This window comes from Sus scrofa, chromosome 14, assembly GCF_000003025.6.
Source record: "Sus scrofa isolate TJ Tabasco breed Duroc chromosome 14, Sscrofa11.1, whole genome shotgun sequence".
In the NCBI taxonomy this organism is placed as follows: domain Eukaryota; kingdom Metazoa; phylum Chordata; class Mammalia; order Artiodactyla; family Suidae; genus Sus; species Sus scrofa.
The window spans coordinates 15,516,700-15,537,211 of NC_010456.5; the positions used below are offsets into that span (position 1 = coordinate 15,516,700).

General features: G+C 36.5%; 1 protein-coding gene across 13 annotated transcripts in view; it reads left to right on the forward strand.

The window, feature by feature from the left end:
- Positions 1–20,512, forward strand: part of GLRA3 (glycine receptor alpha 3) — a 483,419-nt gene that overhangs the window by 396,609 nt on the left and 66,298 nt on the right. For all 13 annotated transcript variants that reach the window (XM_021074184.1, XM_021074189.1, XM_021074190.1 and 10 more), the window contains one exon: positions 12,046–12,128. In XM_021074184.1, coding sequence (XP_020929843.1) covers positions 12,046–12,128 — 83 coding nt within the window. The remainder of the gene's footprint in view (positions 1–12,045; positions 12,129–20,512) is intronic.

Consider the following 20,512-nt stretch of genomic DNA (forward strand, 5'->3'; position numbering starts at 1 on the left):
CATGGAAGTGAATTCATGGGATGAATTATTTTTTCATATGTCTCAGACTGAGAAATGAACTGGATTTCCACCTCTAACTGGAAGCACCAAGATAGCACCCACACCCCCTTGAACTGACAGAGCTATGTCAGAGAAAGTCAGTGCAGAGTATTTAAATAAGATCCAGAGTCTCACAAAATAACTTAAAAATGTCTAGGCCTCAACTGAAAGTTATTCGGCATGTAAAGAACCAGAAGTTTATCAATTGAATAAAAAAACACAGTCAGTAGATTCTAACATCAAGATGATGAGGATGCTAGAATTATTGACAACTTTAAAGTGGCTGTGATGGAGTTTCTGGCATGGCTTAGCGGTTAATGATCCCAATTAGTATCCATGAGGACTTGGGTTCAATCCCTGGCCCTGCTCGGTGGGTTAAGGATCTGGCGTTGCCATGAGCTGCGGTGTAGGATGGCATTCGACCCCTAGCCTGGGAACCTCCATATGCCGTGGGTGCAGCCCTTAAAAAAACAAAAATAAATAAATAAATAAATAAATAAATAAAGTGGCCATGATGAGAATGATGATTCAGTGAGTACTGGGCTTCGAACAAACAAAAAAAATAGAAAGCCTAGGCAATGAAAGAGAAGATATAAAATTTTATAGCTAAAAATATGATTAATTAAAATAAAAACCTAGTGGTTGACTCAGTAGAAAAGTAGAGAGGACAGAGTTAAGAATCAGTGAACTGTAAGAAAAATAAAAATCACCCACTCTGAACAAGAGAGAAATGCGAGACTGGGGGCCAGGGGAGAACAGAGCCTCAGGGACAGGTGGCAGTATAACCAAAGATCTAACATTCATGCCATCGGAGTCTCAAATGGAAAGAAAGAATAGGGTATAGAACTACAAAAAATATTAGAGAAGTTAGTAGTTGAAATGTTAATAAATTTTGCAAAAGGCATACACCTGTGGATTCAAGATATTTAATAAACCCCAAGATGTTTGTACTAAGTCACTTCAGACAGAGAACTAAATAAAAATCCTGAAAACATCCAGAGAGAAAAAAACACCTTTTTTCCTTTAAGGGAAAAACAACTTGAAATGATAGCTAATTTCCTGTCAGAAGTTATAAAGGCCAGAAAGAAGTGACACATATTTTTCAAGTGCTGAAAGAAAGGAATTGTCATTCTAGAATCTGTGCCCAGTGCAAATATCCTTTAGGAGTGAAGGGGAAATTTAGACATTCTTGGATGAAGGAAAACTAAGAATTTGTCAAAGTAGACCGCCCCTGAAAGTATTGCAAAAGGAAGTTGTCTAAACAGAAAGGAAACAGTAAAGAAAAAACATCAAACCATCAAGAAGGAAGAAAGGAAATATGAGCAGAAATATGAGCAAATATAATGGACTTTTCTTCTCCTTTTGAGTTTTCTAAATTTTACCTGACAGCTGAAGTAAGAATTATAGCACTGATGTGGGAGAAAATGAACAATGACAAACAAGAAAACATTTTTTTATATAAGCACACTGGCAGGAATTAAAAAGGTGCAGCATTTAGTGGAGCCTAATACCCTTTTGTAGGCATATGACTTCATAGCAACTGTTTGAGAAGATGATTTGTTAGGATATATGAAAAGACAAAATACATGTATCCTTCCACTCAACAATTTTCCTTCTTGGAATTTATATTACTTACGTGTTTATGTGTATTCAAGATATATTTACAAAGATGCCCACTGCACCACTGAAATAGCAACAAAAGACTATATATTCACTAATAAGAACAAGGCAGAACACAATGATAGCCCAATGTCATGAAGTCCCCTGCATGAGATAGACCTAAATGTATTCAGAAGAAAAAGCCTCCAAAATATCTTTAAGGTTAAGAGAAATGCTTTATGCTAGTTTTCTTTAAAATGTTATATATTTAAGCATAAAAGTGTATGTAAAAATACACATATATCTAATTTCATACAAAAGTTCAGAAGGATGCCCAGCAATTGGTTAAGAATAACCAACTTTGGAAATGAGCAGTAGAATTTGAGGGGAAATAAAAGTGAACTGTAGATTTCACTCTATGTAAGTTTATATGGTTTGACTTTTCCAGTAAAAGTTATATGTTACTTATGAATTTAATACATATTTTGTTTCTTAATTTTTTCCCTTTTTTATTACTCAATGAAAAATACATACATTTTATTTTTTTATTTTATAATGATTTTATTTTTTCCATTATAGCTGTTTTACAGTGTTCTTTCAATTTTCTACTGTACAGCAAGGTGCCCCAGTTACACATACATGCCTACCTTCTTTTTTCTCAAATTATCATGCTCCATCATAAAGTGACTAGACATAGTTCCCAGTGCCATACAGCAGGGTTTCATTGCTTATCCATTCCAAAGGCAAGAGTTTGCATCTATTAACCACAAATTCCCAATCCATCCCACTCCCTCCCCCCTCCCCTTGGCAACCACAAGTCTGTTCTCCATGTCCATGATTTTCTTTTCCACGGAAAGGTTCATTTGTGCAGTATATTAGATTCCAGATATAAGTGATATCATATGGTATTTGTCTTTCTCTTTCTGACTTACTTCACTTAGTATGAGAGTCTCTAGTTCCATCCATGTTGCTGCAAATGGCATTATTTTGTTCTTTTTTATGGCTGAGTGTTCCATTGTGTATATATACCAAATCTTCTTAATCCAATCACCTATCAGTGGACATGTGGGTTGATTCCATGTCTTGGCTATTGTGAATAGTGCTGCAGTGAACATGTGGATGCATGTGTCTTTTTCAAGGAAAATTTTGTCCAGATATATTCCCAAGAGTGAGATTCCTGGGTCATATGGTAGTTCTATGTATAGTTTTCTAAGGTACCTCCATACTGTTTTTCATAGTGGTTGTACCAGTTTACATTCCTACCAAAAGTGCAGGAGGGTTCCCTTTTCTCCACACCCTCTCCAACATTTGTTAGTTGTGGACTTATTATTAATGATGGCCATTCTGACAGGTGTGAGGTGGTATCTTGTGGTAGTTTGGATGTTCATTTCTCTAATGATCAGTGATTTTGAGCATTTTTCATGTGCTTGTTGGCCATCTGTATATCTTCTTTGGAGAAATGTCTAGATCTTTTGCCCATCTTTCAATTGGGTTGTTGGCTCTTTTGCTGTTGAGTTGTACAAGTTGTTTGTATGCTTTAGAGATTAAACTCTTGTCAGTTGCATCATTTGAAACTATTTTCTCCCATTCTGTAAGTTGTCTTTTTTTTTTTTTTTTTTTTTTTTTTTTAAATGGTTTCCTTTGCTGTGCAAAAGCCTGTCAGTTTGATTAGGTCCCATTGGTTTATTTTTGCTTTTATTTCTGTTGCCCTGGGAGACTGACCTGAGAAAACATTTGTAAGGTTAATGTCAGAGAATGTTTAGCCTATGTCCTCTTCCAGGAGTTTGGTGGTATCTTGTCTTACATTTAAGTCTTTAAGCTAATTTGAGTTTATTGCATGGTGCATAGTGTGAGGGTGTGTTCTAGTTTCATTGATTTATATGCAGCTGTCCAGTTTTCCCAACACGACTTGCTGAAAAGATTGTCTTTTTCCCACTTTATGTTCTTGCCTCCTTTGTCAAAGATTAATAGACCATAGGTGTCTGGGTTTATTTCTGGGTTCCCTATTCTTTTTTTTTTTTTTTTTTTTTTTTGTCTTTTCTAGGGCCACACCCACAACATATAGAGGTTCCCAGGCTAGGGGTCTAATCGGAGCTGTAGCCACCAGCCTACATCACAGTCACAGCAACACAGGATCCGAACCGCATCTGCAACCCACACCACAGCTCACAGCAATGCAGGATCCTTAACCCACTGAGCGATGCCAGGGATCGAACCTGCAACCTCATGGTTCCTAGTCAGATTCATTAACCACTGCACCACCAAGGGAACTCCCTGGGTTCTCTATTCTGTTCCATTGGTCTGTATGTCTGTTTTGGTACCAGTACCAACCACACTGTCTTGATTATTGTGGGTTTGTACTATTGCCTGAAGTCAGGGAGAGTTATGCCTCCTGCTTAGTTTTTGTTCCTCAGAATTGTTTTGGCGGTTCTGGGTCTTTTGTGGTTCCTATAAATTTTTGGATTGTTTATTCTAGTTCATGGGTAATTTGATAAGGATTGCATTGAATCTGCAGGTTGCTTTGTGTAGCATGGCCATTTTTACACTATGAATTTTTGCAACCCAGGAGCGTGGAATATCTTTTCATTTCTTTGAATCCTCTTTAATTTCCTTGATTAATGTTTTATAGTTCTCAGCATATAAGTCTTTCACCTCTTTGGTCAGATTTAGTCCCCTGTATTTCATTTTTTGGGGTACAATTTTAAAAGGTAATGTATGAAAAATACATATATTTTAAATGATGGAGTCTCTTCAGGAAGTTCAATCCTTGACTCTTCTGTGATGTGGGTTCACAATGGATATCAGGGGAGCCATGACAGGTGCAAATAAAGAAAGTTTGCTTCTTTTCATGCTAATTTGAAAGTTAACTTTGAGAAAGTTACAGCTTATTTTTAATTATAAGGTACTGTTTCATTTCAGACAGACTTTGGGATGACCTAGGTTGCAAGAATATATCACTAGGTAGTGTGGAAGAATTCAGCAAAATTATAATGTCTAGAAGATTTCCCTTGATAGAATTGAAATACAGTGTGTGTATGAGAGAGAGAGAGGGAGAATCCTATATGATTATGGCTATACAGTTGTTTTTATCAAGTCTATTGGACTTGGAAAAATAGTGCTATCCATTATGAATTGCCTGCATTTCTTCTAATATTTTGAGAAACGTTATGGAATAATTCAGAATTGCATCTTTTGTCTTTCAGTATGAGTTCAGATGAAACAGATGATGTCTCTCGGCTCCTGGTTTTTGTTTTGCTCTATCCTGGCTCACATGATCAAAGGCTAAACTTATTTTTTGTGAGTTGTTTTTGGAAATCTCATAGGACTTTGAAATTTTCAAATGGCAAGCAGTTCCTTTGTTAACAAAAGTTGTGCTAGAAAAAAAAATTCTTGTTCAACTTACAAATGGAGCATCTGTGATGTTTCATGAAAGATCTGCTTTCCTGCTTGTTTAAAGAAAGAAGCAGAATGTCCTAGCAAACCCGACCTATTGAACTTATCCATTTATCTGTACTTCCTCCTTAAACCCACTAAAACAGAGAAATAAACTGAATAAGGAATAAAATGACATTAACACACAGGAAGATGAAAGTAATGGGAAAGAAAACAGTGACAGATGAGTGATGACAAAAAATTTTAGCAAGCTCAGAAATGAATGCACTTGTGAAAACTGACTTAACAGAGATAGCCCAAAGCCAAGTGGGGAGCTGAAAAGGAAGAAAATAATATCCTCAAGCTTTTAGAAATTTGAGGCAGCTAGCTAGCACTTCAGAAAGGAAGAAAATAATATCCTCAAACTTTTAGAAATTTGAGGCAGCTGAAACTTAAAAATGGAGTTAAAGGAAAAAAATTAATGTCAGCGTCATAGGAACAATAGCAAGCCCGCTCTAGTCTCGATATTCTTGCCCATGTTCCTCAGACTTGGGTCTACCTTTTGCTTTCTGAACTGGGCAGAAAGCAGGAGGACAGAAAACCTCCACGAGCTTGTGCCAAGAGCTTCTGGAGTAGGAACTCCAGGCACAACTGGCGTCTGTCATGAAGCCTAATTCCAAGGAAAGGAGGGTTGTGTGAGGTCTACGCACTGAGGGGTGATACCCTTGTTCTCCTCAAATGCCCAAGAAGAAAGATCTCCAGAAAATTGGGGAATCACCAAGGAAAAATTGGGGCAATTGTCCCACAGTGAAGAGCATTACTCAATAAACCATCTGCCACTAATTGAACTCCAAATAGTTTTTAGTATCTCATTCTTAAATATAAACAGTCATTGGAATACATCTTACAGTATGAACAGTAATCAGAAAAGAAGCAGAGGCCAGAATAAACATGCAGAGGAGGTGAAGAGCAAAGAGAAGAACATGAAAGAAATAGAAAGAAAAGAAATGACTCAAGAGAAAATGCAGAGAGCAGAAGAAATCATAAAAAAAAAAAAACCCAAAAACTCTGGACAGATGAGACAAGGGCAGGCATGAAATAAGATACTTCCAGGAAAAGAGAAATGGAGTCATTCAGAGTATGGTAAGATCAAAAAGTAAACCAAAGTGGAAAAAAAATCAGTAGAATATTTGAAGATGAAATGAAGACATCTGCTCAGAAGTAGAATCAAACTATTAAACTGAAAATAGGAAAGACAGGATATGAAAATCACACTATCAATTCAGAGATTCAATATCTGACCAGAAAGGAAGAAGTGAAAAAGAAATAGAGATTTCCATGAAAATCAAAGAACTGATGATACCTTGCCTGCTATGTCTAATCACTGAGAGGGATTTGGTTCTGATAGGGAGTTTGTTGAGTTTAAAATAATAGTAGGGAACAGAAACTGAAGTGATTATTAAAATGAGACAGTTATTAACACTGGGGAAACAAAATGCTGTACAAGAGCTGTAATTATAGCAAAGGACAAAGCTTAACCATGAACAATAATTATATATTCATATGTAAACACTCAATATCCATTTAACCGCTTTTGAATACTGCTGGAGGGTAGTAGAAGAGAAGTAAGTTCTTATATACTTTTGTAGAAAATGAATAGACGATTTTGCAAATTTTACAAATCAAGCATAATATTCTAGCAATTTAGATATATGAATATAAGCCACAAATATCTAAGGAAGGTTGCCTCTGAGGAGCTAGGATTGAACTGGGAGTTAGGATGCATAGGGCAAAGCTATAGCTGTTTTTGACATATTTTATATAACGATCTGAACTTCTAAATGATATCCATGAATTATGTTGATAATTTTTAAATGGAGTGCTTTGCAAGTGAGGGTGTTGGACCGAAACCCATGACTCCAGATTGTCAAGTTTGGAGTCTGATTTTATTCTACGTATGAAGTTAGCCTATTATGTACATCATGCGTGCTGACTGAAGACACATAGGACGTCAGGGTCAGAGACCAAGGAATTTATTACTCACTGCAAGCAAGTAGCACGAGCGTCACCATATTTGCCCAATGTCTCCATTGTCCTAAGGTCTCCTGGGAACAATGCCTCAGGCCCAGATGAATACAGCACACTCCCAGTCTGCGTCATGGCTGTGGAACACTGAGTCTGGGGAATCCACTGCTTTCATAGCAAGCTGTAAGCAAGGCTTCTCTTTGTCCAGGGGAACGTTATCTCAGCTCTCAAAATTAGCAGACACATAAACAGCCCTAAGAATTGGCTCAGGTGAAAGTATGGTAGACCCTGCCAGATGTAAATCTGCGATTTACTTGCTGTGATTTGGGGCTGGTCTCTTTACCTGTGAAAGGCTCATTTTCCTTACATGCATGATGGTGAAAATACTAATTACCTTCAGCTTGGAATAGTGTATATAAAGCACCCAGGATAATGCTTTCTTTTTATCTTTCCCCACAAAGAACAAATCCAAAAAAAGCTTAAGTTCTGATATTTTCCAGAATCCATAAATTAACAAATTTGTGTTCTCTTGCAAATTATCAGTCTGTCTAAGCTTCAGATTTATCGCTTGTGAAGTGGGGATGGTCACATCCTCATCACAAGGTAATGGAAGGACATCGCGGGCAGTTGACTATTATTTACAGCTTACTTCACTGATACTACCAATACCTATTGGTACATCCAACTCTACTACGTATAGTACAGAAGTATTACTGCGTTAATAATCAATAGTCAACAAACAGGAAGAAACTTTATATAAAAAATACCGTGCACAGCGATTTGTCAAAGATCACAACACAATTAATTTTTATTTAAGCTAAATATGATCACTTTCTTTGAAATTCAGTCGTGGAAAGAATTAAAGATTACTTGTACACTATGTAACTATTTTTTTAACTTAGGCATTAATTTTTAAAGAGAAAAGGCCAACTTGTTTTGACAGATGCTTTTTAAATGCAGTTTATTCAAGGGAAATCAGTTTACAATGCTATAAAGTCTATGTTGTAAGGACAATTTTGCATGTGTGTGATTATATTTTTCTGAAGAGGCCCATAACTTCTATCAGCTTCTTAAAGGGACCATTACCAACAGAGAGACTGCCCTGGTGATGGCTTAATGAGCTTCACGGTCATCTCTACAATCAGATCTCAACAAAACTCCAATTTGAACTTTAGTTCCAATCTTCCTTCTAGTGCTCCAACAATCTAATGTCTCCTGAGAGTTATTTACCCTTCCTAAAATCATTCATGATAAAATATCCATCACTCAAATAAACATATAAAATCCATGGGCAGACTCCTTATATTTTCTAAAGTTTAATTACTCCTCTTTTGGGGAAGAATAATTTATGTATCTTTGAATTTAAATATAACTAATCGTGTATGAAATATATCATTTCTCAAAGTTATAGAAATATAAATTTTAAAAGTCATTATTAGAGAACTAATTTTCTTGAAAATTGTTCTTATGCCTTTGAAAGGCAGTAGACATTAAAAACGAAGGGCATAGAATGTACAGCTAGACCCCCAGAGCTGCTAATTCAGCTACACCAATTTCTGCTTTTTAATATCAGGTGAGTTAACCCCTCAATCTCTCTACCTCTAAATATGGATAGTATGTTTTACCCATCTTATAGATTCATCATAAGCAATAAATGAGTTGAGACACATATAAAGCATTTAAAATTATGCTTACCACATAGTAAGCAAAGAGGTGTGTTATCTATTATGATATTAGAGCTAATATTTCAAAGCTGATATTGAGTCAATTGTCCTTACAACACTAAATTGAAAAATATTAGAAACTAATTCAATACTTACATTTGCTTAAAGAGCCTAAAAGGGAGTCAGAAAATCTTTTTTTTTTTTAAACTACTTCAATTTATGTGTGAGATAGACTGCATACTTCTAGGCAATGCTCATTCGAAAATGGGTAATACCTTGATTTTAATGAGATGAATTGTTTGTCATAGATTAGGGTCATCTTTTTTTTAACATTACTACTTCACTAAGGCAAGACTTTTAAAGGGAAAAATTAAAAAATGCATATCCTGTTTGTGTGTCTTGTCTCAGAAAGAGAACTTAGTGTCCTCTGTTACACAAGAAGATATTTTCAAAACAGTAGAATGTGATTAATTGCCTCTTGATTTGATTTTCTTTTGATGTGGTCACGACAAATCTTTAATTTATATGTAATGTTTTGATAAAGAAATTCAGGATCGTACTCACCAAGTTGACACATCCCTGTGCTATTAAAGAAGCAATTGTATTATTGTACCTTAAACAAAAAGAAAGTCAATAAACAGAATTTTTTCAAGATATGATTTATGACAAAAGTTCTACCAACAGCATTTTTCTTTGCCAAATAATTCCTTTCAAAGGCCTTTTTAAAAAAAAAAAAAAAGAATTATGTAATGTCTCTCATTTTACGCCAGAAAAATAGCTAGGACATGAATTTGACATCACATTCATGGTGAGAGCCTGGAAAAGATTCTGAGAATGCTATTTACTTCCATACAAAAGGTCACAGCATTAATTCTCCAAGCCAACATTTGAAACTGGCTGGCGGGAGAGCCTTGGATGTTTGGAAAATTAATGTGTGTATGTTCCAGATGTACTTGTGCATACACTTCTAATAAACCCTTTCACAAGACAGGGAACATTGTGTCCACCTGATTTTACAATTGCCTTTTTTTTTTTTTAAAGAGAGAACTTTGCAAATATATAAGATCATACTTAACAGGATCACTTAACTAGCTTGAGTTAGGAGAAAATTGCTTTTGAAGAGTAAACTCTGTGAATTATTTTCATGTGCTATGGACTCTGACTCGAGTGAATTGTCACACGATCCTCTGGGACTCTTAACAATTTGGCGGTTTCATGTCTGTCCATTTATGTCTCTCAGATTATGTCACCTGGATCCCACTAAGAGTATTCACAGTCAAACATACATCCATAAAATAATGATGTACGTGTGTCTGTAGTCTACATAAAAATGCCATTTTGGAGAAGGTGATTACATTTAGTAGAGCTGATGGCTGTTTTTCTTAAAGCTTAAATAGTTTTTGTTTTGTGTGCATCCTATGTAAGTTGGCAGAGGAGAATCTGGGAAAGTCAGGGGTGGAGAGAATGGACTAGTAATCCTTTTTTTTTTTGCTTTGCTTTTTAGGGCCGTACTTGTGGCATATGGAGGTTCCCAGGCTAGGGGTCAAATTGGAGCTACAGCTGCTGACCTACACCACAGCCACAGCAACACCAGATCCTTAACCCACTGAGCAGGGCCAGGGATTGAACCTGCATCCTCATGGATGCTAGTCAGGTTCGTTGACCACTGAGCCATGAAGGGAACTCCTGGACTAGTAATCCTTAATAACTCATATGTCATTTGAGTGTTTACTATGTGTTAAGCACTTGTTTAAGCATTTCACATGTATTAACTTAAGTATTGCTAACAATATCTCTCCAGAGTAGGTACTATTATTATCCTTATTTTGGAGATGTGAAAACTGAAAGAATGAAATTAAGTAATCTGCCTTTGATCACAGAATTTAGGTGAATGACTAAATCTGAACACCTGGGGTGTTCACGAATATACTGCATTTCAATGGAAAACTTTCAGTAAAAGGGGCTGGCTAGAACATTCTCAGAAAAAAACTTCATTTGAATAAACTTGGGTTTGTTTGTATCTTGGCCTCTCTCACGTTCAGGAGCTACAAATTCTTGAAAATCCCTGGAGATATCTCAGTAATCGCCTCTTCCAAGGGGAAAAAACAAAACAAAACAAAACAAAACACACAAAAAAAATCATTCAGGAGTAGTAGATTATCTGAAATGTCTTTATACTCATACTTTCTGAAAGGAGAATGAGGGGTTGCAATGTGGGGGTCCCCCTAAAGGGCATCTCACTTTGTGTGAAGGCCAGTCAGAAGTTGTGTGGTCAGCACAGTGTCACACATATTCCAGAGGGCTCTCTCATGGCCTTGATAAGATCTGGTGAAATGCCGTAGTCCCACAACAGGCAACCTCTCTCTAATGCTGAAAATTTTTGAAGTTCTTCAGATTCAGAGGGTTTTTTTGTTTATGTTTTTAGAAATTTTATTGGGGTATATATGGGTGACTTACAATGCTGTGTTAATTTCAGGTGTACAGCTAAGTGAACAGCCATACACATCTATCCATTCTTTTTTCAGATTCTTTCCCCATATAGGTCATCACAGAGTATTGAATATATTTCCCTGAGCTATATAGTAGGTCCATGTTACCGATGGATTTCATATATAGTAGTGTGTACATGCTAATCCCAAAGTCCCAATCCATCCTTCCCCACAATAAGTTTGGTCTCAAAATCTTTGAGTCTGTTGCTGTTCCGTGAATAAGTTCTTTTGTTTCATTTTTCATTAGATTTCACATATTAATGATCTCATATGGTATTTGTCTTTCTCTGACTGACTTCACTTAGTGTCAGAGTTTTTCCCCTCTGGATGTTCACTAACAAGTTTTACAGTGTAGTTACAAAGATGATGAAAGTTGTCACCCAGGTCTTCTTGCCAGTACCCAGCCTTCTCTTGTTCAAACTCCAGACCTTGGCTCTGCTTGTCTCTTCAAGGATGCTGTCAGTGCGATTCTGGGCAAGTGTGTCTTTTGGCCTCTGGTATTAAGTTTATAAAAACTCACCCTCAAATATCTCTTTCAGGGTCTTTTCTGAAAATATAGATCTCTCTTAGACATCTGCAGCCCTCTCTAAAGGAAATCTTAATTAGATAAATAAATACATGTGATCGGATATTTATATGTACAGCTTTTCTTCCCCCCCCCAAAAAAAACCCCACTGGATTTATGTCAAAGGATACAGCTATTTCACATTAAATAACATACCCAAGTAGAGCAAATTTTATTTGAATAGATGTTAGTCATGACCAAGCAACATTGTTTTCTAGTTGTACCTTGAAAAATAGAACATTAATATGATATTATATATTTATTTTTAAAATAATTACTTTACTTCTTTCAGATTGACCCTGACTCTCTCCTGTCCAATGGATCTCAAGAATTTTCCAATGGATGTACAGACCTGTATCATGCAGCTGGAAAGTTGTAAGTAGAAACAACTTATATTTCTGAATACTTTAAAAAAAATAGTAGATAATATATTTAATGAGTTACATAGATAATTTGTTTTGTAATTGTTTTTGCCCAATATTTACTAAATAGGAGTTATCTTCCATCTGGTATGGAAAGGAATGGTGTCTATGAGCACATGTACTCCATACTGTGATAAAGAAATAAATTCAGGAATAGAAATAATAGTTTTTAAGCTTGAAACAAATAGCTATTTTCTCTCTACAAATCATCAGAGGTAAAAAGGATGATAACCATCAAAGACTACTATTTTTTTACTGGATGCCTTGCTGTAGTCCAAACCTTTTAAAGATATTATTTCTCATACTCACAACGAATATGTTGTCCCCACATTTTAACATGTGAAAATGGTAATTTCTAGTGATTGTGCCCCAGTTTAGAGAAGTGATCATAATAATCCATCTGGCTTCAAAGGCTATGCTTACTCTGAACCATTTTGCCAAACCCTCGTGTAATATTTATTCAGTGATGACACTGCTGGCTGTGTTTCATATGTTATCCCAAGGAGGAAAGACTTTTCTCACCCTTTATCAGAGATTTATCCAAGCTTATAGGCGTTTCTTTAAATTTCTTCTTCCAAAGTGGACCTGTGTGCGTCACTGATTAATGCTAACACATGAAAACTTCAGGTCTTCTCTTTCTCTGAACTTATCTCTGTATAATCAGCCCAACTTAATGGGTTTTCATTGTTTAGTGCCATTTTACAAAGAGTAAGCATTATGCAGTATTTTTCTTGTGGTACTGTGCTATATAAGGGAAAAAAAATATCTGTTTGACATATTCTTTGAGAAAAATTTGAAAGTGGATCTTTAGACTAGCTGGCCTGAGGCCAGGTCTGTAGTGCGGTGGATCCGCCACTAGATGGCATGCCTAACTCATGGGGGGTGGGGACAGGGTGGCGGGGCGGGGTGGGGGCAGGATTCATTCCTCCTTGTTTGGTTTCTCTTAAAGTAAGGAAGTGGAAATACCTCTTTCTGACAATAACTCTTTTTTTGTTAAATTTAAATACACTACTTTTCTAAGTAGTTCTTAAATATTAAGCATACCCATGGATAAATTACTAAATTAAATGAAAGAAGATAAAAATGTAGTTTTAGTTGGGGGAACTATTTAGCAATAAAAATGGAGGAAGAAAAATACAATATTCCCAGCAGTGTAGATTTCCAACTGGACCATGAAGGCATTTTGAGGGCAGTTTGATTCTGTATCTTGGAGACAAAATTAAGCACATGGGAGAGTATTGAGAAAAAAATTGTATGAAAACTAGTCTGAGACAGACTGGTTCCCTCATTACTGAACCAAGGATGCTGGATGTTATCCAGTAGTGAGGAGCTGTTCAAGATTTAGGAGCAAGAAAATGATTTGGTCAATATGATGTTCTTAAAGATTCAGCCAGATGAACCAAACCTTACTTAGGAAGATTTCATAACATTCTGAGGAAAAGAATACAAGTGGGGGGGGGGGGTTCCCATCATGGCTCAGTGGTTAATGAACCCGACTAGGATCCATGAGGATGTGGATTCAGTCCCTGGCCTTGCTCAGTGGATTAAGGATCCTGCGTTGTAGTGAGCTGTGGTGTAGGTCACAGACGCAGCTGGTGTTGCTATGGCTGTGGTGTAGGCCAGCAGCTGCAGCTTCAATTCAACCCCTAGCCTGGGAACTTCCATATGCTGCAGGTGTGGCCCTAAAAAGCAAAAACAAAAAAAACCCCAAAAAAACAGAAGAAGAAAGAAAGAATACAAACAGGGACGAAAAGGAACATGTGGAAGGTGAAAACAATACAGGTCGATGCTATAGAGGATGTAACATGTTATCTTTACCTTCTTATGCTGGGCCTGAAAATTAAAGAGATAAAACAGGTTAATAGGAGAAAAGGATACAAATTTATAAGTTTTGCATGAGGTGGGAATCCACCATAAGGAAATGAATAGACAAGGAAATGGCAAAACCCAAATGCTTTTATACCAAGCTCAACAGAGAAGCACTTGTGGAAGAGTAGCCAGACTGTGTGGGGAAGCTAAAGGAAGAGCTGGATTATTTTAACAAAGTCGGTTTGTACAGAATTCTCTCAGTTTTGATCCCCTGTTGGAGAACATTTCTTTTTTCCTGCTATGGGGGGTATGTCTTTCACGTGGGAGTTGTTTTTTGTTTGTTTGTTTTGCTTTTTAGGGCTGTACTTGCAGCATATGGAAGTTCCCTGGCTAGGGGACAAATCGGAACCGCAGCTGCCAGCCTATACCTCTGCCACAGCAATGTGGGATCTGAGCTGCATCTGCGTCTACACCACAGTTCACAACAACACTAGATCCTTAACCCACTGAGCGAGGCCAGGGATTGAACCCACATCCTTATGGTTCTTAGTCGGGTTCATTAACCACTGAGCCACGAAGGGAACTCCCCACATGGGAGTTTTTAATCTCCTGTTTTTCAGGAAGAAAAGGGAAGATTAGAATGCTCTTCTTGTATCTGCTGTTTTTTAGGTTCCTTTAGCTTAAAATAATCCTTCTGCTAAAGTGGCATATTTGGGGGTGCATTCCACCATTCTTCATTCACTTCAATTCAAAGTGTATGCAAAAGCTCTGGGTACTGATGAGTCAGATTTAAAGAGCTTAGGTAAATAGAATTGTATTTGAAATGAGAAATAAATGTTGAAGGGAATATTGATAAATCAAATCTCAATATTTCTGAAGCTTGAGAAATTTAGGTATAAAGCCAAAGGGAGGAGTTAGAGTTTAGGATCGAGGATATACTATTAGTAGCCATCTACAGAGTGGTTCAACAATAAGGTGAAATTTTTAAAGGCAAGAAAACGGAGATGAAAACAAGCACACAAAGAAACAACCTTTAAGAAAGGCTGAGGAGTTCCTGTTGTGGCTCAGGGGTAACAAATCCCACTAGTATTCTTGAGGATGCGGGTTCATTCCCTGGCCCTGCTCAGTGGGTTAAGGATCCAGGGTTGTGGTGAGCTAATGTGTAGGTCACAGACGTGGCTCAGATATGGTGCGGCTGTGGCTGTGCCTGGCAGCTGCAGCTCCAATTCAACCCCTAGCCTGGGAAATTACAAATGCTGCAGGTGTGGCCCCCCTCCTCCCAAAAAAGGCTATATTTAGAGGTAGTTGGAACGAATTCTAATCAAGAAGTTGTCATAGCAAATTTAAATTGCAATCATGCAATCTCAAAAGAGAAGGGACTGCCAAGGAGATCTGTTTAATAATATCAAATGCCACACATGCTTTTTTCCCCAAGTAATTGTAAAAGGTGTCATTTGTATTGATGGTAAAGACACATGTAATTAGAATGAAAAGATTCAAAGCAGGATTCTGAAAAGTTTTAAAAAATAAATAAATAAAATAAAAATGGAGCAAGAGGAGAAAGTAGAAGCAATGCTCGAAATCTGTAATTCTGTGAAGGTTAGTTATTGAAGGTGAGAAAGTCCAGTGCCTAGGGATGACTGGGTCACTGGGCTTCTTTCAAATAAGGAAAGCGTCCTAGGCTATTTTGCAGATACAAGTACTCATGTAACAAGACCTTTCTTGTTTTTGCCTTTCCCAGAAGGCTTCCAAATCAATCAAAAACCCAGCTGGGGAAAGCACAGCCTCTTGCTGCCTCCCCCGGTTTCTTAATTCCTTTATCAGGAGTAAGTAGACTGCCTCACTTATCCCCTTCATATTTTAGTCATTAAACACTTCCTGCCCTCTTATAAGATGTTAATTTAGCTCACAACAGAGATACTGTTTATTAAACTCTTCCAACAGTTGCTAAGACAGCCCTATCAGAGTAGAAGCTACTGAAGTCAAATTCTTTAAGATGTTTTTCATAAACTCTTCTAAAGCCATTTACTTACATCTTTTTTTTTTTTAATTGTTTTTTAAGTAATGGCTTAAAATGACAAAAGATGTAAGTGTTCAACCTACTGGAAGGCAAGAGCTGTAAGAAACCTATTGTCAAATCAAATTCTGGCAGGAAAGGAGAAAAAGAGAACAAATTGGTTACAGAGGCATGGAAAACAGGCAAAAAGACATAAAATATAATGTAGAGGCCAAGGTGTTAATGGTCCGTGATGATCCTGTTTTTCTTGGATCTGTAAATTTAGTAAATATTCAGTAAGTCTGTGTCAATGGTCAGGACTGTTTTAAGTGACCTGGAGAGTGTTCATTCATTTATGCACCAATTGAAAAGATCTATCAATTATCCAATGTATTCCACACAATATGTTTGTGATACAATAAATAAAGCTCAAAAGCTCCTATTTGCAAGGACTTCTCTGAGTAGTTGAGGAGTTATCTATGCAAATAGAACAGTTTCACTATCGGTGATAAGCATCTGTTAATAGCATACTATTAGCACAAAGGTAGTGCAAGTTAAGGCAAGAAGAGTATTAAGAGTGAATAACTTAAAAAAAAAAAAATCCTGCTGAATAGCATTGAGAACTATGTCTAGATACTCATGTCGCAACAGAAGAAAGGGTGGGGGAAAAAACTGTAACTGCAATGTATACATCTAAGGATGACCTGACCCCCTTGCTGTACAGTGGGAAAATAATAAAAAAAAAAAAAGAGTGAATAACTTAGGAAAGTGTATTTTGTCTAAACTAGCAGTGACTTCACACCCCTGAAAGTGTACATTCATGACTTAGACTCAAAACCTTGATGATACTGGAGTGTCCGAATGGCTCCACAGGTTAAGGGTCCAGCATTGTCACTGCAGTGGCTCCAGTTGCTCCTGTGGCACAGGTTTGATCCCTAGCTTGCGAACTTGCACATGCAGTGGGTGCAGCCAAAAACCCCCACAAAAAACAGAAAACCCTTGATGATACAAAGTCCTAGCATAGGGAAAAGAGAGTTCCTGGGAAGAGGCATGCAGGCAGAGTCCAGAGGAAGAGAAGTCTTTTGATAGAAATTAATGAGAAAAGCAAAAACAACAACAAAAAACAACTATGAACTAAGAATAAATAACTTTTAAACAGAACTAAAAATTACTGTTTCATCAAATGAAATGTGGGAAAGGAGAAAAATAAAAAAAGGGAAAATATAGTACATATGAAGCACAGAAAAAGAGCAAAAACAGTTCTCAATATTACTGTGATTAAAATACATGCAAGATTTTTTTTTTTTTTTTTTTTTTTGTTATTTTCCCACTGTACAGCAAGGGGGTCAGGTCATCCTTAGATGTATACATTGCAGTTACAGTTTTTTCCCCCACCCTTTCTTCTGTTGCAACATGAGTATCTAGACATAGTTCTCAATGCTATTCAGCAGGATCTCCTTATAAATCTATTCTAGGTTGTGTCTGATAAGCCCAAGCTCCCGTCCCTCCCACTCCCTCCCCCTCCCATCAGGCAACCACAAGTCTCTTCTCCAAGTCCATGATTTTCTTTTCTGAGGAGATGTTCATTTGTGCTGGATATTAGATTCCAGTTATAAGTGATATCATATGGTATTTGTCTTTGTCTTTCTGGCTCATTTCACTCAGGATGAGATTCTCTAGTTCCATCCATGTTGCTGCAAATGGCATTATGTCATTCTTTTTTATGGCTGAGTAGTATTCCATCGTGTATATATACCACATCTTCCGAATCCAATCCTCTGTCGATGGACATTTGGGTTGTTTCCATGTCCTGGCTATTGTGAATAGTGCTGCAATGAACATGCGGGTGCATGTGTCTCTTTTAAGTAGAGCTTTGTCCGGATAGATGCCCAAGAGTGGGATTGCAGGGTCATATGGAAGTTCTAATTACATGCAAGATTTTTAATTCAAAGAGCAAAATACAGTGATTCTCAAGCTAGCTGTAAACATATTAAATGCAACAATATGTTTTCAACTAAATATTTTTTAAACAACGATGTGAAAAATTGGGGAAAATAGAAAAATGCCTATCAGAGACATGTGTGTCAAAAAAATCCAAGATAATAATTTGAATATCAGGAAAAAATAAATTACAGGAAAAAATGATAATATACAAACACTTGGGTCACGTGCTGGTAAAGAAACTGTGCCATAGTGATTATGGAAATGTCTTCTATCTAACTTTCCAATATCTGAAGCAAAAGTAGGCAGAACTACAATTTAAAAAAAAATAGCTCTATCAATAATTTACTTTAAAATACAGGTACAAATATTTGAACAAAACAATTAAACAATTTATAGAGAGAAAATATAGTTTTGTTTGTTTTTAGCGTACAAGAACATTTACAAAAATCATGTAGTAAGCCGCAAAGGAAACTTCAATAAATTCCCAGGAATCAACACATGATGGAATGCAATTTCTGACTGAAATTCAGTATAATCAGTAACAATATAAAATTACTATAAATTACTGTGGATTAACATAAATGATTATACATTACTATACAGTTAAATATCTGGAAAGCAACTGCATGTACTAAATGGCCCTTTGTTTAAAGAAGAAGTAAAGAAAAACTTGGCATTAAGCAACACTATGTAATGCATCAAAATTTCAAGAACATCCTGGGCTAGTCTGTCTTTTCCAGTCACATCTACTGATCTGGCATCAGAAAAGAACCTCAGGCAAAAGCTGTATTTGAAAAAGAGAACGGAAAGAAATCCATATGGATAGCTAACTTCATCATAAATCAAGGCGAAGTTCAAAAAGCTGGGACAATAATGAGAAAAACAGAGAGCATTTTGCAGACATTTCCAGTGATTTGCATAAGAATTAAGCATAAAGATTATTCTCCCACGTTTTCAGTCAATCCTGAGGGTTGAATATTGCCTCATTTACATAAATTAGAAAAGAGCAGGTGATTCATGGAAAAAGCAGTGCAGAAGCTGATTTCTGCTTTAATGTGCTGTGTTTCTTCGCAAACATTCAATCGAAAAATTTATTTTAGGTTACGGGACATTTTGCAATAAAAGTTGAATTAGGAATGGTTGTAGAAATACAGAGATAGAAGATTAGAAATCTTGGAGACCTGAAGATATATAAAATCTCTGACGATCATATTAAAAATGCAGCTCAAAAGAGAGCAAAAGAAAGACGGCATCATTAAGTTTAAGAAAAATTGGGGGGATAGAAGGAAAGAGTAAAACAGAGAAAGCCAATGAAAATTTTTGACATTTTAACAATATGTTTCCAAAAGGCTATCTAGGAAATATGATTAATCAAATATTCTCATGGAGTTTCCTACAGCCCTTTCATTGAACTTCAAAAAGAAAAAGAAAATCAACATTACTTTTTATTCAACAGGGATGGATAAATAACAATGTATTGGCTGCAATTCAAATGTTGTTGTTTCGTGTGGAAATTCATTCTGTTGCCATTTAAAATCAAAATGAAATAACTACAGTAAAATTGAAACTTTACTCTTAGATTAACCTGGAATGCTAAACCTATCACTGAAATTCCATTGAAGCCAAAGGAAAGGATGTGGTCCCATTTATATGGTCCAAGTTCAGACTTTTCCCTTATCAAATCCTAAGGTGTGCCCCATAGTCTGTTTATTCCTCAAATATCAACAGTTTTACCTGACTCCTTTTATAAAATCCAGAAGTTCAGTATACCATTTATTCCTCTGGTCTAGAACATCCTTCATTCAACCTCACAAGAGAATTCTAAAATAAATACTACGAAGGTGTACTTGTGGGTATAAAGAAATTGTGTTGTTTTCTTTTTCTTTCTCATATTCATTTTTCACTCTCAAAGTTCAGCCAGAAAATTCAGCCAATTATCACAACAATTTGCATTTCCAAAATTCACACCAGTAGAAACCTAATAAAATATTAAATCATATATGCTACAAAGAACATTCTGCAATGAAGCCCTGCTTTTCACTAAACATTTTATTTAATTTTAAAAATAGTATGTAATATGCATTTCACTTTTTGTGTGCAGTTGTCACTGGTAACATAGAAAGCTAAGTGGCATTTTTAGTGAAGATGAGCTAAATAACTAACCTTGCTTCTCAGGAAAGGCTAGATTGTGCTAATTTACTGAAGTTCAAGATCCATTACGTGATTTTTTTTTTTTTTTTTTTTTTTTTTGGTCTTTTTATCGCCACACCCATGGCATATGGAGGTTCCCATGCTAGGGGTCGAATTGGAACTGTAGCTGCTGGCCTACACCACAGCCACAGCAACACCAGATCCAAACCATGTCTGAGACCTACATCGCAGCTCACAGCAATGCTGGATCCCCAACCCACTGAGCAAGGCCAGGGATCAAATCTGAGTCCTCCTGTATGCTAGTCAGATTTGTTTCCCACTGAGCCATGAGGGGAACTCCACATTATCTTTTTTTTTCCCACTGTACAGCAAGGGGATCAAGTTATCCTTACATGTATACATTACAATTACATTTTTTTCCCCACCCTTTGTTCTGT